This window comes from Nematolebias whitei, chromosome 2 (genome assembly GCF_014905685.2).
Source record: "Nematolebias whitei isolate Nwh7 chromosome 2, NemWhi1, whole genome shotgun sequence".
Lineage (NCBI taxonomy): Eukaryota > Metazoa > Chordata > Actinopteri > Cyprinodontiformes > Rivulidae > Nematolebias > Nematolebias whitei.
Genome location: NC_056499.1, coordinates 7,017,920 through 7,037,463, shown reverse-complemented (window position 1 = coordinate 7,037,463; position 19,544 = coordinate 7,017,920). Strand labels below are relative to the sequence as shown.

Below are 19,544 nucleotides of genomic sequence, written 5' to 3'. Positions count from 1 at the left end.
GGCATTTTTGGACTATTCATAAAAACTATGATGATATCGACTTCCTTCCGAAAAGCGAGCTGAGAAAGAAAACGGTGAAGGAACTAAAGTCCCATTTATCTGGACAGTGGCCATTTTTCCTACAGCTGATCACAAAAGTGAAGGCAGCTATACCAAAGCATCATTCTGAGTGAGTCACTTTAATAATTGTTAATCACAAGAAGTTCGTTCAAGACGGGGAGATGGTAAAAGAGGCAGCTGACTAGTTCTGGGACTTTAAAAACAAACCAGAAATATAATCTTTGATCAAAGCTCCATGTTTCAAGAAATACGGTTACGGTTAAAAGCCAGCTGCTGTCATGGCTGAATTTTCACTTTTGTCCTCAAGTTCTCAGATTATTTTTCCAAACATGAAGTTATTCTTGTTGATTTCAGTTCCTATGTGTGAAGAACAGAAGTTACTGCCATGTTTTGTTTATTTTGCTCGTGGGCAGTAAAAATATATTTTCCCTTCTTTTTTTTTTTTAAACAAACATTTGGGTTTTGCCATTTATGTTGCATCCACAGCGAGCTGGGACTTAGTCATTCAACCTTTATTTATCCAGGTTGGTCTCATTGAGTCACGTGGACTCGTTTACAAAAAAGACCTGTTTTATACAGACAACATAAACTACAGTAAAATACAACTAAATAAAAGTAGTGTTATAAAACAATAAATCAAGGTGCCATGTACAACATGGTAAAATACTAAAAACAACGTAAAACAAATAAAGCATATACGGTTATAAATAAGTATACGTTTTGTATTTTTATAGTAGGTAGATCATGTGGACTTTGAAAAGTAGCTCACATGCTGAAAAGATGTGGGTGCCTCTGCTCTAGACTCTTATACCCCTGGAGCCAATTAGTGGAATGACCTACAGCTGCTGCTCATTGACGTCACCCTAGAACTCAGGAACCTGCAAGAGACTGAAAACCCTACAAACGCTCCAAAGCACGTGGCCAAGATCTCAAAGAAGTGACATCAAGACCACTGATGAATGAGTGCACACACATAGTGAATGTGAAAGCACAAATAACAGCCGCCAGGAATCTGTATAGGCAGGATCCCTCCCACGCCTGCCGTCCGGCTTGCACCTCACCAAACCTTGAAGGTCCTTCTAGCAGATGGTGGGCCCATGTGGATTATATAATATAGGGGTTATGAGCTACTGTGCCAAGTTAGAAATATGTCTTTTCCCATTCCTAATACCTTAGTTAATCAGGTAAGTCTCAGATGTCCCAGCTTTTCACCAGCCTTGAATGCATCATTACCTTTGTAACCTGGAGTGGTAAGAAAGTCTCAAAAGTCTTCAAAGTCCATCCACAGCTGGCGATTTATGCACGTGTGTTTGACAATTTGTATGTGCAGCATGTTCCTACCGGTACATTTTGAAATATGTACATTTGATTAACTGTTTAGGCATTTGTGAATCATGTGGCATGCATACAGATATTGTTGCACACTTGTGTGACTACTTCTAATTTATCTTCGTATATTTGAGGTGACATATTTTCTAATTAAACGTTGCATAAACTTTAGGGTTTGTTTATTGCTTATTTATTGAAGTAAGTTCTATATAAGTTCAGATCCCATTTGGAGCTCAGTGTTGTCTATCCTGCTGCAGGCCTGTGGCATTAAAAAAAAAAAACCTGCCTTCATGTTCAGGACGATTACACATCCTGAGAAGCTCTTTCTAACACAAGAATTAATTATAGCTAATGCAAGATGAGTTCAAGTTGGTCGAGTTCCAGCTGAAAATTTTAGGAATAGGTTCAGCTCTATTACGAGATATGTAGTCACTTTTTAATTTACAACTTTTGTTGGTCTGAAATGTTTAAAGTGATCATAATGGCTGGAGTTTCTTATTTATTTATGTCTGTGTGCAAATCAAGTGCACTAAACTTGTCATTTTAAAGTATAAATGTGTGTCTTAATGCCCTCGGAGAGCTCAAATTTGCTCATTTTGTCTTGAGGGACGCTGAACTGCTATAAGCTGAGTTTGGTGCAAACTCAAATATGTGAGTTTTAATCTAAATGAATTAAATTAACATGCATTAAACAAATGCGGGGCCTTGGCTGTACTGCGCCAGGAAACGAAGCTGATGAGGAGTAAAGTGTTCACAGCTTCATCGCACTTTTCTCTGACAAGACTCGCAAAGTGTGACAAGGTCACACGTCAGAAAGCGAGAGAGAGAGTGCTGCCACCAGCTGGTTCCTAACACGTTACTTATCTGTCAAAACAGTTATTTGAATGGATTTTATTATTTATTTATTTACCTTTATTTAACCAGGCACCGTGAGTCTCTTTTGCGAGGGAGGTCTGGGCCTGAAGGCAGCCGAACATGCAGGTTTTTGGTCTGTGGGAGGAAACCGGAGCACCTGGAGAAAACTCACGCAAGCACGAGAAGAACATGCAAACGCCACACAGAAAGACCCCAGCTCCAACTGGGGATTGAACCCAGGACCTTGTTGCTGTGAGGCAACAGTGCTAACCGCTGAGCCGTCGTGCTGCCGGCTCGAAAACATTAACACCAGAAGGTTTCTTACACTTTCATTTAATATCGCTTTTTAGCTCATCAAAAACAATAAAATACAAAGAATTTTTTTTTAAATGTCTAATTACGATGCTTGCATCATGTAACTTTGTTGTATATGACGGCGAGTTCTGCTCGAACTTTCCTAAACGTGGGTCTGTTTTTGGGGTCGTACTGCCAGCAGTTGTTCATGACGGTGGAGATCTCGACGGGGCAGCCGTGAGGAGCAGACATACGGTACCCTGCAACACATCACCGACACAAGAGTCACAAGCAGCTGCACCTGGACACAAACATTCAGACTCACCACAGTCTTTACCTCGCTCCACCTCGTCCCGAGTCTGCTGGTTGTTCATGCTGGTGTAAGGCGTCATTCCCAGAGAAAAGGCCTCCCACAGTAAGATGCCGAAGCTCCACACATCACTCTGAGTGGTATAACGGCCTGACAACAACAGCAGGTGGCAGCATTGGCAAAAGGCAGGCCTGCTGTTCTCTGTCAGTTTTCAAACAGGAGAAACGTGGCCTACCATAGTTCAGGGCTTCTGGAGCGGTCCATTTGACAGGGATCTGCCTGAGTCCACCCTCTGCAGAGTAGACCCCATCGTCTCGCTCTCGGGACATTCCGAAGTCACTGATCTTCACCACGTTGTGCTCTGCGACCAGACAGTTCCTCGCTGCCAGGTCCCTTAAAAAGCAGAGAACGGGCTGTCAGAGGTGACAGGAGGGCAAAAACACAACAACACGCGTGACAAGTAGAAAATAGGTGATGCTTCCATGTTTGATGTGTTGAGGGCCGAGCAGCTACCTGCTCTGATCTGTTTCCACAGGCTGAGCAGAGCCCTGAAACATAACTGAGAGGGATAACACAGTTCCCTCATCCTCCTCCACAAAGCTCCACATCCAAAGCGTCCTCCCCCGCATCCAAAGCTCCTATTCACGAACCCACTCAGAAAAAGCAAATTCTTCTTCGTTTCAAGCTCCTCCAAAACGATTGTCACCCAAGAATTGATGCTTTTGCATCTCTGCTCATCTTATAAAACAAACAAGACAAATTCATTTGATTCTAAATGTAAAATCTCACATTTAATCCCAACCCGCAGATTCACACTCACCGTCCCACACACACACACACACACAAAGGCTGTTTTTAAACTGCTGTGGTCAAAATAGAGCCAGATTTCCTCTTCACGTGAGAACAATATTCAAAAAGATTGTAATACACTCATTCTGTGCTTTTCCTTTTTGTTTTAATCTGATTGGAATAAAAAAAAGATCTGCAAAGAGGCTCAGAATGGTTGCACATCAAATTAAGTCGACTTCCTCTCACACAGTTAGCTGCTGTTTTAAATTAATTTATTTTTTAAATCCATCTACTGACATTTCAATTAAAAGCACCAAAATTGTCCATTGCTTTTTTTAATTGTAATTTCTCTCATTCCTCTTTTTTTCTTCAGTTGCCAGTTTAATATTTATTACTATTATTTATTACTTATATTTTTATTTTGCATATCTGGGATTCTGAGTTAAAAAGAGTTTATTAGTGTAGAGTTTTTGTGCACTTCCTGCACTTCTCTCAGCTTGATGGGAAGCCAGAAGGCCGTTTTCCCAGCATTCGTTTGGGGAAACTACTTTATTTCTGTTTTGCTGGCAATTCTTTGCCGACCGTCAACATATGGGGAAGTGCTGCAAAGTGAAGTTAACATTTAAGAAACAAAAAAAAACAGGGGATGTTTTGAGCTCAGTCTGCTTTAATGAAACATGTTGAATTAAACTGAGCATAAAATGGGTTTAGTCATCAATTTACACAAAGGAAATCAATTTTTATAGTTTTCTTTTGTTGTTTAGGATGCTGTGCTAATTCAGTTTTAAATAGATTTAAAGAAACCAACACATTGCATTTAAGTTTTACTGCATCAGACCGTACACTTTTATCTTGTAGTAATTTCAGGATTTGTAAACACTGTTGACATTGTTAAAATCTCTAAGTGATGCATAATTCACACCACCTAAATGTGTAAATTACTGCAGGAAGGGGTGAAGTGAAAATCCGTTTCTAATCATTAATGATTACATCATCATCCCATTATTATATCATTACGTTGATTTTTTTTTAAAAATCTGTTCAAACATGAATTCATTTAAAACCAAACTGAGTCACTCACATCTGACCTCAATATTTAATTTTTATATAAAAATATGAAGCTAGAATTGAATTGATCATCAGCTGGAGATGAGTCACAGTTCAAGTTTTTGGTTTTCTTGTGCAATCTTATAAAAAAAGTCGTTCTCAGCATGAATGAACGCTCAAAGGCTTTTACCAGACGAGCAAAAATATTGACGAGTTTCCCTTCTATGCTCGATTTGACAACTTTCCTTTAAATGCATTTTGAAACATGACAAGTTTTCTTTAAAAAGACAAAGAAGGTCAGAGTTTTGAGACATGATGGAGGGAGCAGAACATCTGGAGGTGCAGTTTGGAGTTTCGGATGCTGGGTCTCACTCCGACCCGACGTGCAGCTCAGCATCGTTCATCCTGAAGATGAAGCTTCTTCTGTAACACAGAAGCTTTACTTGCAGCTGTGGCTGAGTGGTTAGAGCGGCCGTCCTCCAATGGGAGAGTTGGGGGTTTGATTCCACCAGCAGTCACATGTTGAAGCGTCCCTGGGCAAGACACTGAACCCCTCATTGCCTCTGATGTGTGTCCCATCAGTATGAATGTGATCTAAAGCTCTGATTAGTCTCTTCAGATTATCTTTGTAGAGATCTACAGGTGCTGGTCAAAAAAATTAGAATATCATGAAAAAGTTGATTTATTTCGGTAATTCCATTCAAAAAGTGAAACTTGTATATTATATTCATTCATTACACACAGACTGATATATTTCAAATGTTTATTTATTTTTAATGTTGATGATTATAACTGACAACTAATGAAATAAAACCCAAAAATTCAGTATCTCAGAAAATTAGAATATTGTGAAAAGGTTCAATATTGAAGACGCCTGGTGCCACACTCTAATCAGATAATTAACTCGAAACACCTGAAAAGGCCTTTAAATGGTCTCAGTCTAGTTCTGTAGCTACACAATCATGAGGAAGACGCTGACTTGGCAGTTGTCCAAAAGATGACCACTGACACCTTGCATGAGGGCAAGATACAAAATGTCATTGCTAAAGAGGCTGGCTGTTCACAGAGCTCTGTGTCCAAGCACATGAATAGAGAGGCGAAGGGAAGGAAACGATGTGGTAGAAAAAAGTGGACAAGGGATAACCACACTCTGGAGAGGACTGTGAAACAAAACCCATTCCAAAATGTGGGGGAGATTCAAAGAGTGGACTGCAGCTGGAGTCAGTGCTTCAAGAACCACCACACACAGACGTATGCAAGACATGGGGTTCAGCTGTTGCATTCCTTGTGTCAAGCCACTCTTGAACAAGAGGCGGCGTCAGAAGCGTCTCACCTGGGACTGCTGCTAAGTGGTCCAAAGTTATGTTCTCTGATTTAAAGTCTATTTTGCATTTCCTTTGGAAATCAAGGTCCCAGAGTCTGGAGGAAGAGAGGAGAGACACAGAATCCATGTTGCTTGAGGTCCAGTGTCATGTTTCCGCAGTCATTGGTGGGGGGGGCATGTCATCTGCTGGTGTTGCTCCACTGTGTTTTCTGAGGTCCAAGGTGGATCATCTACCAGGAAGTTTTGGAGCACTTCATGCTTCCTGCTGCTGACCAACTTGATGGAGATGCAGATTTTATGGAGATGCAGAATAATTCAGAAGAGCTAAAGCCCAATATCAGAGCAACCTGGGCTCTGATAACACCTGAGCAGTGCCGCAGACTGATGGACTCCATGCCACGCTGCATTGTTGCAGTAATCCAGACAAAAGGAGCAACAACTACGCAAGTACTGATGCTGTACATGCTCATACTTTTCAGTTAGCCAACATTTCTAAATATCCTTTGTTTTTATATGTAGGTCTTATGTAATATTCTAATTTTCTGAGATACTGAATTTGGGGTTTTCATTAGTTGTCAATTATAATCATCAACATTAAAAGAAATAAACATTTGAAATATATCAGTCTGTGTGTAATGAATGAATATAATATACAAGTTTCTCTTTTTGAATGGAATTTATTCAGTCAGTCTTTATTTAGAGGTTGAATGAATGAATGAATGAAAAAAATCAATTCAAAAAGTGAAACTTGTTTATTATATTCATTCATTACACACAGACTGATATATTTCAAATGTTTATTTTTAATGTTGATGATTATAACTGACAACTAATGAAAACCCCCAAATTCAGTATCTCAGAAAATTAGAATATTACATAAGATCTACATATAAAAACAAAGGGTTTTTAGAAATGTTGGCTAACTGAAAAGTATGAGCATGTACAGCACTCAATACTGAATTGTACTGAATTAAATCAACTTTTTCATGATATTCTAATTTGATGACCAGCACCTGATGTATGAATGTGCGTGTGGAGGTAAATGAGTGCACAGATTGTGTCGTAAAGCACTTTGAGTATCTGGATTAGATAGCAAGGTGCTGTATAAGTACAGTTTATTTACCATTAAAGGGTTCCTCAGCTGACAGCTCAGTTTAATGACACGTCTAACTGCTTAGAGACGCTCAGGCTCGCAGAGATTCAAATGACTCGGACACACAGAGAAGAAAAGCACTCTGGGCTGAGGACGGCTGAGTTCAACAGAGTCAAACACCTTCGGTCCAAATGATTGGTTGTGATTGTTCGATCAAAGACCAATAGATCACAAGACTTCTGAGTGCGTAACGCCATAAGATCGGTTCATTCTGAACTGAAAGCTGTGCTTAGAAAAAATAAATTCCTACTTTGTGCGCTTTTTTTTTTTTTTGTGGATTAGAGTATAGCGAGGCCTAAAAAAGCTTATATGACAGCAATTATTCTTTGTATGTGGTGAAACTGACCACTGTCAGGAAAATATTGGTTTGTTGGTGAACGTTTGTATTTTTAGTTGCAGGAGCAGAGGTTTAAATTGTTCGCTCTGTGCTTCTGATTTCAGAGTTTATCTTTGCTGATTTATTGTGCAGGAAAGAGTCCAACCAACCTGTGGATACACTTCTTGCGCTCCAGGTACTCCATCCCTGCTGCCACGTTTTCTGTCATTTTCACCAACATCTTCTGCCTCAGATTGTGACCCTCGTTACGCAAGAAGGAGAGAAAGTCTCCACCTTTGAGAAGATCAGACGACACAAATTGACGTGTAACAGAGTGGAGGTGGTGCAGGAGCCCTGATGCTGCTGGGAGACGACGTTACCCTGAATGAGCTCCATGATGATGTAGATGGGCTGTTCCTGAGTGCAGACTCCGATCAGTTTCACAATGTTCGGATGGTCGTACTGCTTCAGGATCCTGCGCAGAGCAACGTGGGGTTTATAGCTGTGTGTGCGCGTGTGCATGTGTGTGTGTGGTTTGTACTGACCTGGCCTCCATCAGGAACTTACTCTTGTGTTCTGGAGCCAGGTTCTCTTTGCAGGATTTCACAGCAACAGGAGTGTTATCAGATCGTAGACGTCCTCTGTACACCTCCCCAAAGTTCCCCTGCACAATCAGCCACACCATCAACTTAAAAAATATTTACACTCTACATACTGTATTCTACTTTAACATTTGTTTTAGGGTTTTTTTTTTATGGACTCTGGCTTTTGTCCGTTTTTTTTTTTTTTTTCTAAACATTTTTCATGATTTCTGTTCTTGTTTTATTTCTATTTCGTTCCGCTGATCTGGTTTTCTGCTTCTGTCCACGCCTGATTTGTGAGAATGTGTTTGTCTTGAGATCTTTGTGTTTTCTTGCATCATCTGTTCTTTCCTCGGTGTTTTATTCCCTCATGTTGTCAGCTCACGCTTCACCTGTTCCCAATTCCAATCACCCCAGGTGTTCGTCATTGTGTCTCGTTAGCGTCCCTTTAAGTTCACCATGTCTGTGGGATGTGCTTCCAAGCTTTCATGTTTTGTTCCTCCCTGCTCTGTTATTATTGTAAGATTTTGCTGCCACAGTAGCTTTTGTTTTGTCCTTACACCCAAAATAAATAATTACTCTTTATTTTATCCACGAGTTCCTGTGTCTGTCTGCACTTGGGTTGAATCCTCATGCAGAACCTGATATGATTCTGGTTTTTAAGCTTTCACAGCTGCACTCCGTCAGGTTTGATGCGTCATTCACCTTTTTGCATCAACGTTTGAGGAGAGTTGGACCCAACGATGCAGACTGACACAAAGAACTATAATAATAATAATTTTAAAAACTAAAGGACTTATTAATGAAACAAGATAAAACGGGTGGATGTGTCATGAATCAACAATGCTAGGCAGGAATGGTGAGAACAGAGGGAATAAAAAATGGGACTGTTGAGGAGACGGCTGCACCTGAGACTAATGTGAATGGGGAACAGGTGTAGTTAGACATGACAGGACAGAGGAGCAGGAACTCACTGCAGACAAGTTTAGGGGAAAGGAACTGCTGGCACATGAACACAGAAGAACAAAACAACAACAACAACCCACACAATATAAACATAACAACAAAAAACGTTATTTTATCTAACAATAAACACGTGACAACCCGATAACCGACACAAATCCTGATATGTGCCATTTGTATAATCTCAGGTTTTCAACTCTTTTTGGTCATATATTTAAACATTTTCAGTTGTATCTGTGTTAAATCACTGTTTGGTTTTTCTCTGGTTTCACTTTGGAATTCCTGTCTTTGGAAAAAATATTGTTATCAATAAATCAGAATGCATTTATTTATCCACCATACGTGGATCTCACCTGAATTTGGGTTATTCCTCTTAACATTTCCATAAGACTCTTTCATTTTATTAAAAATACCGTAACTCATATTTATGCAGAATAATTCATCCATCCGTTATCTTTTACCCGCTTTTTCCATTTTGGGTCACGGGGGTCGCTGGTGCCCATGTCCAGCAATCACTGTGCAAGGGGCGGGGTACACCCTGGACAGGTCGCAAGTCCATCACAGGGACACATAGAGACAAACAACCATTCACTCACACCTAGAGACAATTTAGAGTTATCAATCAGTCTAACATGCATGTTTTTGGTCTGTGGGAGGAAACCGGAGCACCCGGAGAAAACCCACGCATGCACGGAGAGAACATGCAAACTCCACCCAGAAGGGCCTCCGGACCGGGATTTGAACCGGGGACCCGCTCACTGAGAGGCAGCAGCTCTACCAGTTGTGCCACCATGCTGCCCAAATAATTAATCATTTTAAGTACAGTATATTCTATTTGCTGCTTTTTGTACAAAGTTAGGATATAAACATATTTTTAGCCTTTATCAAGTTTTCACAAAAACTAAACACTGTACAAATAAAACTGATATTTGAAACCATTTAATTTAATTTTAAAAAAATGTTTAAGAACACCACAGAAAGTTTATATGAAGATGGGAGGTTTTTGGGCTGAGCTAGAGGCAGGGCAGCCATCGTAGGTTCAACTCGCCGCCATGCCTAGATGTCATGGTGTCCTTCAGTGAGACAATGTCAAACTGTTTCCTGGGCACTTACATAGCTGCACGTTGCTCCACCTGGGTGTATCTCACATGTGATGTGTTAGATGCAGAGAACTAATTTTGTCATTGTATACAATGATGACGACACATAGAACTTTTTGTTCTAAATTTGAAACGGCAGCACTTTTACCAAATTGTGAGGGTTGTGTCAGGAAGGGCATTCGACATAAAACACTTTTGACAAAACTAATATGCAAGTTCATCTAACACCATACCGGCTCAGTTGAAGCCTTGGTTAACAACGACCACTACCGGTGCTGTTGACAAATACCGGTGGAAATTGTGCTTCTGTTAGTCGAAGACCACAAGGAGGGAAATGTGTCAGGAGACAGAGGGAGAAGAGGAAAGTCAAGAATGTAGGACTGAAGGTGGCAACTCTAACAGGCAAAGATAGAGATCTGGCTGACATGATGCTGAGAAGGAAGGTAGATGTTTTATGTGTCCAAGAGACCAAGTGGAAGGACAGCAAGGCTCGCAGCACTGGAACGGGGTTCAAACTGTTTTACCATGGTGTGAATAGAAAGAGAAATGAAGTAGGGGTGGTCCTGAAGGAGGAGTTGGCAAAGAATGTAATAGAGATGAAAAGAGTTTCAGATAGAGTGATGTGTCTGAAGGTGGAAGTAGAAGGTTTGATGCTAAATATTGTCAGTGGTTATGCTCCACAGATTGTATGTGATGGGATGGCATGTGTGGGTTTTCTCTGGGTACTCTGATTTCCTCCCAAAGACCAAAGACATGCATGTTAGGCTGACTTGCAACTACATTATCCCTAGGTGAGAGTGAAAGAGTAAATGGTTGTTTGTCTTGTTTGTCTATGTGTGTCCCTGTCATGGACTGGAGACCTGTCCAGGGTGTACCCCACCTCTCATACAATGATGTATGGATATGGGCACCAGTGACCCCCACGACTGGAAAAGGAAAAAGTGGGTAAAAGGTGATTGATGGATTCATTCAACCTTTATGTATACGGGTTAGTCCCCTTGAGCCTCGGGAACTCATTTACAAGAGAGACCTGAATTTAACAAAGAGTGATGACAATAGTAGACAATCTTAAAAGAAATCATACAAATTGAAAAAAACTAATGAAAGTAAATGGTATTAAAAAACAAAACAAAAACAGCTTGGTTGTAAAGCGATGTAGAAAACTAAAAACAGGAACATGTCTGCATTGGTTTTTCCCAGGAACTTGGCAGATGTTTGAAGCCACTCAGAGAGGTCAAGGTCAAGTGTTTCAGATCTTTGTGCAAGATAGTCCAGGAAATGGGAGCGGAGTAGGAGAAGGTCCTTTTGCCTAGTTCAGTCTGCACTGATGGGACACTGCATGTAATAATGTCCTGAGAGTGCACGCTGTAGCTGCACTCACGCAGTGACATGTAGGAGGAGATGTATGAAGGCAGCAGACCAAGAAGTGATTTAAAGATGAAAATGTACTAGTAAGAGAGTCTGTGCGACGTTAATAATGACTAGTTAACCAGTGAATACAGGGTACAGTGATGGGTGCGATAGTTACAGCCAGTCATGCATCTTGGTGCATCGTGATGGACAGCGTCCAGCATCTTCAGGATACTTGTAGGGTAATTCATGTAAATGTTCCCGTAGTCAAAGGAGTGAAGGAATGTTGCAGTTACAAGGCATTTCCTATCATTCAGAATTAGACAAGATCTGTTTCTGAAAAAGAAACCCATTTAAATTTTCAGTTTCCATAACAAGTTTTCCACATGGAGCTTAACAAAGAGATGCAAATCGACCAATATACCCAAATATGAATATGAGTTTGTCAATTCCTACAAACTGACAAACTCAGTAGGAGCACCATTTGAGGATAAAATCAAACGAAGAGCAGCAGAGACAGACTTCCTGTTAGCAAAAAACATCCATGGATGGATGGATGGATGGATGGATGGATGGATGGATGGATGGATGGATGGATGGACGGATCGATGGCTGGCTGTTAAAGACTCTGGGTGGTAAGAAAGAGCTTCCAAATGACTGGGCTACTACAGCAACAGTAATTAGAGAAAAGTAGGAAGGTAAATCAAGAAAGCTCTCTTCAGGTTGAGGGTGCAGTTCTACCCCAAGTGGAGGAGTTCAAGTGTCTCAGGGTTTTGTTCATGAGATGAGGGGTGAAAGGAGCGTGAGATTGACAGATGGATTGTTGTAGCGTCTGCAGTATTGTGGACTCTGTGCTGGTCCATTGTGGTGAAGAGGGAGCTGAGTTGTAAGTCAAAGCTCTCCATTTACCGGTCGGTCTACATTCCTACCCTCACCTATGGCCACAAACTCTGGGTAGTGACTGAAAGAATGAGATCATGAATACAGGCAGTTGAAATGAGTTTCTAGGAGGTGTGGTATTGCATGAGGATATCTGGAGTCGCAGAGAAGTATGTAAGACTGGTACAGGACATGTATGCGGACAGCAAGACAGTGGTGAGATGTGCTGTAGGGGTGACAGCTTCAAGGTGGAGGTGGGAGTGCATCAAGGATCTGCTCTGAGCCCCTTCTTGTTTGCTCTGGTGATGGACCGACTAACAGATGAGGTCAGGCAGGAATCCCCGTGGACTATGATGTTTGCAGATGACATTGTGATCTGTGGTGAGAACAGGGAACAGGTGGAAGAGAACTTGGAGAGGTGGAGGTATGCACTTGAAAGAAGAGGAAAGAAAGTCAGTCATAAGATGGAGTACATGTGTGTGAATGAGAGGGAGGCCGGTGGAACAGTGAAGCTACAAGGAGCAGAGGTCACAAAGGGGCAGGCCTTCAAGTACTTGGGGTCCACTTTCCAGGAAAATGGGGACTGTGGTAAAGAGGTGAAGAAGAGAGATCAGGCAGGATGGAGTGGATGGAGAAAAGTTTCAGGAGTGATTTGTGATAAAGGGTGACCGTAAAAGTAAAAAAAAAAAAAAAAATGTTTACAAGACCAGCTATGTTGTATGGCCTGGAGACAGAGAAATGGACAAAAAGACAGGAGACAGAACTGGAAGTAGCAGAAATGAAGATGTTGAGGTTCTCCTTAGGAGTGACAAGGATGGAAAAGATTAGGAATGAGATCGTTAGAGGTACAGCACAGGTTGAACATCTGGGAGATAAAGTTAGAGAGGACACACTGAGATGATTTGGACATGTCCAGAGGAGGGACAGTGGGTACATTGATAGAAGGATGTTAGGAATGTGGCTTTAATTTTTTAAATATAAAAGTGGGGGTTACAGCACTGAAACACTGACTTTTTTTGGAAGGCTTATTTATCTAACATGCAGCTGTCAGGAAAAAGACAGAGGAAGGCCAAAGAGGAGATATATGGATGCATTTAGAGAGGACATGAAGGTAGTTGGAGTGAGGACAGGGTGAGATGGAGGAGGATGACTCTCTGTGGAGACCCCTGAAGAGGGAAAAGCTTGAAGAAGAAGCAGCAGCAGGAGGATAAAGTTATTTGTATAACTGTTGTCATCTACATTTCCCCTGTAATTTTAACGGCAATTTAAACTGATCCAAAATCAATTTATTTTATAAAAATTTCAGATAAATACATTTTCATTTTAGCTCAACTTAAAATTCATTTCTGTCTTGAAACAACGACAAAATGTTTACTTCATCAATTTACCAGGAAATTTAGCAGCAACAAGAATAAAAGTTTTTACTTTAGCTTACACCTTTTCACTATTTCTGCTAACAGATGTAAATTTTACCCACCCGACCAATGAGGGGTCCCAAGATGACGTTTCTATGTTCCAGGACCCACTTGTCCTGTAAACACAAAACAATATACAATCTGTTATGTCAGTAATTGAAAAAGGTTTACAAGATATCATCATCTGAACTGTTTATGAAAGAGGAACAACTAGAAAATGCAGACTTTTAGAGGGTTTTGTGTGTGTGTGTGTGTGTGTGTGTGTGGGGGGGGGGGTTAATCCTTACCTTCAGTACTGGTTTCTTCAGTACAACTTCTGTCCTCTTGGTGATGGGTTGCCATGACGACTGTAGATGATGGATCAGCTTTGGGATGCTGCAGAAGCCCTCTCCATCCAGACGGTACAGATTCTACTGACACACAAGGAGAAGCGTTTACAGAGCTGAGCTGGTGTGAATTGAGGAGGAAGAGAAAACTTTTATTTTTTTAAATATTACTTTGATTTGTTGGCATGTTAATGGGGCTTTCATGTCCAGTTAGACAATGTCCACCCTTTATAAGTTTTATTACTTTTTATGAAAACAACATTGTAGAAACATGTTCTATTTCATATAGGCTTTGCAACATTGCACTGGATATTTTTTCTTCTCCTTGTTATAAACTTCTCTTATTTTTGTCTATTGAATTTGGGCTCAAATTGAAGTTACATCATGCCAGAGTGGGAGAAACATACATTTTTTGGTTGACTGACTCTTTGATCTTTATTGTAGCACCTACATTTATTTTAACTGAGAACTCTTGTTGTAGTAATATAGCCGGGAATTGTCCAGTGTTTCAGAAAGTAAGGAGACTGTTTAGTCTGTTGTGCTTTGGAGTGGTCTGCACTCTTTAACTCTTTTAGTTGTCCTCATTTCTTTATTTTTGGTGTGTTTGCAGGAGAATGATCAACTGCATCTGGAAACCATAGCGATCTTTGTCACTGGGAGAGAGGATCCTTTCCATCCACCCAAAGACATCAAGATAATCATTGATGGAACACAGGTCCTGAATGAAGACTCAAACATGGACTAAAGTTTTCAGTCCACTGCGTGCGAGAAGGAACCCACTAGCGAGAGCCTTAAAGTGCTGCACCTATACTCTGAGAATCTGGGGTTACAATACCAACATTTTTAGAGGTTTTCTTCTAACCATCATCCATCCATCCATTATGTTTTTACCCGCTTCTTCCATTTTGGGTCACGGGGGTCGCCGGTGCCCATGTCTGGTAATCACTGTGCGAGGGGCGGGGTACACCCTGGATGGGTCGCAAGTCCATCACAGGGATCTAACCATCATTAAAAACTTTAAAGACTAAAACATTGAATGGTATATAATCAGGTGCCTTTCACGTCAGCATTTTAACTTAAGATTCAATTCAATTCAAATTCAATTTAAAGATACTTTATTAATCCCAGAGGGAAATTAAATAGTAGATTATCTTAAATTGAGTGATGATGATTGAAGTTGGAGTTGTTTTGGTCAAATCCTAAAAATGCCATTGTGAGCGTTATCCCAAAACCTCGCCTGGTCCGTTAACACTCACATTAGGTGTTATGAATGACTCTCAGCTACTACAAAAACAAGTTTTAGCTCAATTTCCTTAAAGGTGACTGAGTTACTGTATATCCATTTTTGGAATATTTGATATTTTGCTAACAAGCAGATGAAGTTGACTCCAATGGGTTACTGGTAAAGTTTTAAATGAGCTGCTTAACCAGGTAGTGCTCAGATTATGTAGTGGGGGTGAGCCTCAGCTACTACCACACCAACGATCAGCTCAGCATCTGTAAAACTGACCCAACCATCGTCGCATTAGCTGCGGCAGCTGTTTCGATCCAGGTCCAAGAGTTCTTCCATTGTAGATATGTGTCTAATGACTTTTTTGTTAATTCATTTAACTGTTCAATTGTTAAGTAATTAATAATTAATTAATTGTTGTTAATTAAAATCTATTTGGTGGTTCATAAGATATTTTGCTAACAAACAACTAAACAACAAACACACACAGACAGGAAAAAAACACCATTGCCTGTCTTTTGCTTTCCAACAGCAGGTGGGAAAAGTGATGTAAGGATGTGAAATGCACACTTGATCTTCAGGAAAGTGTTCTGCTTCGTGCAACTGATTTACTTACGTCCGTGTACTGAATGAGGAAGTGCTTGCAGGATCCGTCCCACTGCACAGACAGCACATAACCGTGCTTTTCCTGACTCTTCCTCACCAAGAAGTCTCCATCGTTCTGCAGCAGCTGCTGGACCTCCAGTCTGGGGATGGCTCCGTGGTACCAGTCCTGCTGTCCCAGAGGACGGTCCACGTACACATCCTGCACAAAGGAGTGGACCTGGTCAACCTGGAGGAGAAGAAAACAGGAACGTTGGTCCAGCTGACAGGAATAACAAAACAATCTAAGAAGGCGTTCAGAGAGATTCTGCAGAGATTAGGTGGAAACACTTCAAAGGAGCGTCGAACCACTCCATCGTTTGTGCCTCCAGGGCAACAAAGTGATGAAAGTTTAGAGGAAGAAGAAGCTCATACAAAAAACATGCTTTTTATAGCTCAAATATATTAAGTCACTATTTAGAGCAAACATAAGTCACTTTTATGATTCACAGGCTGCAGACGTGCCTAAAATCTGGTGAGGTTGTAGCTGCAATTAAGTCCCAACTAATGAAACTCTCAGAAAGTAATTATTATATATACAGCTGGTTAACTTTCAGAGTCAATCGGATTTAAGACTGTGGCCACAGCTAGTTGACCTTGCACAAATCGGGTTAAAATCTGGTCAGTTTTACCGATATTAGATCAAATTTGATGCGATAGTAGCTGACAGTCATTCACAACAGGCTCTCAAAGCACTAACAGAGCTTTCAAAATACTGCAGGAAATCTGGCGCACTATTTCCAAGGTTTGACCAACATGACTGTAAATTATGTCATTTCTCAACATAAGATGATCTGAAACTCTGGCATGAAAGGTGGCGGGCGATATGCATTCCTTTAATAAATACTGATGCTTCAGTTTAAATAGAAACTCACCGACTGAGAAGTAAACTTGAATCTAGATCAGGCAACAACAAAAAAGTGAAAAAGCCTCAAAACATCCCAACGTGCAGTCCGAGTGTAAGAGCTCTGAAGTGTGCAGCTTTTTCTGCAAAATGATTTATTGGTTGTTGTGCAGCGAGAGGATCCAAAAACACTCAGGTACTGCAGAGAGATTTCACTCAGGGAATAGGGACGGGACATTTCCTTCAGGCGGGAACAAGTGTCCTTCGCTCTGAAGCTTGAATGAAGCACAGAGTTAATTCAGACAAATGTTTCTTCTGAAGAGACGTTCCAGCTGAAGGAAGTAAACTTATCTGATAATAATGTAATGAGAATAAATCTCCCTTTGAATATACTGCTGACCTGCTGAACACTGAAATCTGTTTTTTCTCCATTATTGCGTCTATTTTACTCAGTGAAAAATATTAAGCTATAATAAGCTATAAATATTAAGTTTTATTGCCCATTTTTACCATTAAGCAGCAAGAAACACAACAACAGCAGCCTTCTGCTCCTGAAGTCTTAAAACTGGACCTTCACCTGTTGCAGGAGCAGACGGAGCCTGAAGGTAAAAATCAGAGGCCAACTCTGTGGAAAACATTATTAGGTCTGAATTTACAAACCAAGGAAAAACTTTGTAGAAAAAGTTATTTCAGGGTTTTAAAAGGAGGTTCTGTTTATCTCAGAACAGAGAGGAAGAAGTCAGAATGTCAGGGCAACATCTGCTTATTAAAAGGTTCACATTACACATGTTAATCTGTTTAAAACATATTCTGACTGAAGTGCCTTGATAGGTTTGGAGAGATCATGTCTCTCCAGTTTTAGCTTCTCTCCAGTGGCTCCCTGTCAAATTCACAGTAAAAAATTTTAAATCTTATTTCTAACATACAAAGCCCTCAACAACCTAGCTCCATCTCAATATAAATATCTTTCTGTTCCATATTTTACGAACAGAGCACTTCGTTCTCAGACTGCAGGTTTACTTGTGGTTCCTAGAGTAAAGCAGAACGAGAGGCAGATCTTTCAGTTATCAGGCTCCTCTCTTGTGGAACCAACTTCCAGTTTTTGTCAGTGAGCCTAAAACCCTGTCTACTTTTAAAACATGGCTTAACACTTTCCTTTTGTGATGAATTTTTAAGCTTGGCTTGGGTTTCCTGAGCTATAGGCTTAAACTGCTGGAGGACAAATTGACCACATTTCCTCGGTTTTCTGCGGCCTTTACTTGCTCTACTCTCCATGTTAGTGTTCATTAATATTTCTATCATTCACGTGTGTTTTTCATCCTGTAAAAACTTGAACTGAACCAGTTCTGTGTCTGTCTGCGTCGCTTTCCAGTCCTCTAAACCCAAACCCATCGAGGCAGATGGAGGCTCATATCAATTCTGGTTCTGCCGAGGTTGCTTTCTGTTACAAAGGAGTCGTTTCTTTCCACTGTCGCCAATGTGCTGCTCTGAGTGGGGGTTTTGACAAAGTGAAGATTCAACAGATCAATGCCTTCTACTGATCAACATTTCATAATGGTTTGTAGTTTCCCGCCTTGACTTCTGTTGTCCTCCTGTTGTGTTGGTGCGCTAACAGCAAACTGATCTGAAATCAGATGACTTATCCTGACAGGACTTTTAATCTGAGCGGTGGACAGTGACCCGTGCGCTTTCTGCAGAAACTCAGTGTCTCAGCACTGCTCGTCTTTTTCTAACAACGAAATGAAACGCACAAATCATCAGATTTCTTTGCCGTGTTTAAAAATATGAAATCAGAAAGATTTCAGTTAAATCAAATTAACATTTGTCTGCGTAAACACGTCTGTTTTCAGCTGCGCAACTCTTGCATTTTTAAATGTAATATTATACCGAACCTACCTCGTGTTTGGGTTTAAAAAAGCTGCTCAGGTTGTTTATGATGCCATCCTTGAGGATTTTTCCTGGAAACTGATTGTTGTCCTGAAGAGAAAGAAATACGGCACATTGTGAGGGTTAGTGTGAATCTGCTGAAAACACCACGTGTTTCAAGGTTTTCACCAGCATTTTAAAAACCTCACAAAATCTGTTTACATCTCGGTGTGTGGTAACTTATGTTTAACCTACTTTGAAGCTGATTCAAACACACAAAACTGATCAGTCAAAATTTTTATTTCGTGTCAGTTTTCAGGCTGTTTAGTTGACACAGGAAGAATATTCTGATGCGTGCTCAAGGAAGAATAGAGCTATGCTGGAATAATCGTTTTATTTTATGCAATCCATCCTGAAGGAATTATAAGAGCAAACCACAGAGGAACAGTAAAGGTCTGCATAGGGAGAGCGTACGTTGGATGTACTGGATGTGAGTGAAACGGTGTCTGTGTCCAGCCTCAGGGCCAGAGGAGGCTCCTTGGATCCCAGCTGGTCCAGCTTCTCCTTCAGCAGAAGTCTCTGGATGTCCAGCTTGGCCTTGAAGCCTTGGGAGAGAGCAACTTGCTGCCGGCACTCCTCCATGGCATGTCTCTTACTGAACTGGTAAACCCTGCAGGAACAGGATGTAAACATCAGTAAAATGTTCGCTCTGTCTCAGGTTGTTTGTTTCTTAGGTTTAGATTTTATACACTGGGGGCTCAACCTGGCTCGTGAAGCTTTAGATGTAACAAAATAATCAAACTATTTTTTATAGGGTTTTAAAGTAAATCATGCAACATGCATCTAGAGCTTAATCACTAAAATCGATCA

The 19,544-nt window shown here is 40.7% G+C and overlaps 1 protein-coding gene across 2 annotated transcripts in view; it reads right to left on the bottom strand.

The window, feature by feature from the left end:
* Positions 1-2,655: 2,655 nt before the first annotated feature.
* Positions 2,656-19,544, bottom strand: part of fes (FES proto-oncogene, tyrosine kinase) — a 29,675-nt gene continuing 12,786 nt past the window's right edge. The window contains exons 8-18 of one of the 2 annotated variants that reach the window (XM_037696257.1): positions 19,110-19,344; positions 18,705-18,752; positions 15,939-16,154; positions 14,053-14,175; positions 13,828-13,881; positions 8,023-8,141; positions 7,858-7,952; positions 7,648-7,771; positions 3,084-3,241; positions 2,876-2,998; positions 2,656-2,798 (exon numbers count right to left, since the gene is read on the bottom strand). In XM_037696257.1, the coding sequence (XP_037552185.1) occupies positions 2,656-2,798; positions 2,876-2,998; positions 3,084-3,241; positions 7,648-7,771; positions 7,858-7,952; positions 8,023-8,141; positions 13,828-13,881; positions 14,053-14,175; positions 15,939-16,154; positions 18,705-18,752; positions 19,110-19,344 (1,438 nt within the window). Of the gene's footprint in view, positions 2,799-2,875; positions 2,999-3,083; positions 3,242-7,647; positions 7,772-7,857; positions 7,953-8,022; positions 8,142-13,827; positions 13,882-14,052; positions 14,176-15,938; positions 16,155-18,704; positions 18,786-19,109; positions 19,345-19,544 lie in introns of both variants that reach the window. The other variant, XM_037696265.1, reaches the window with a different exon arrangement.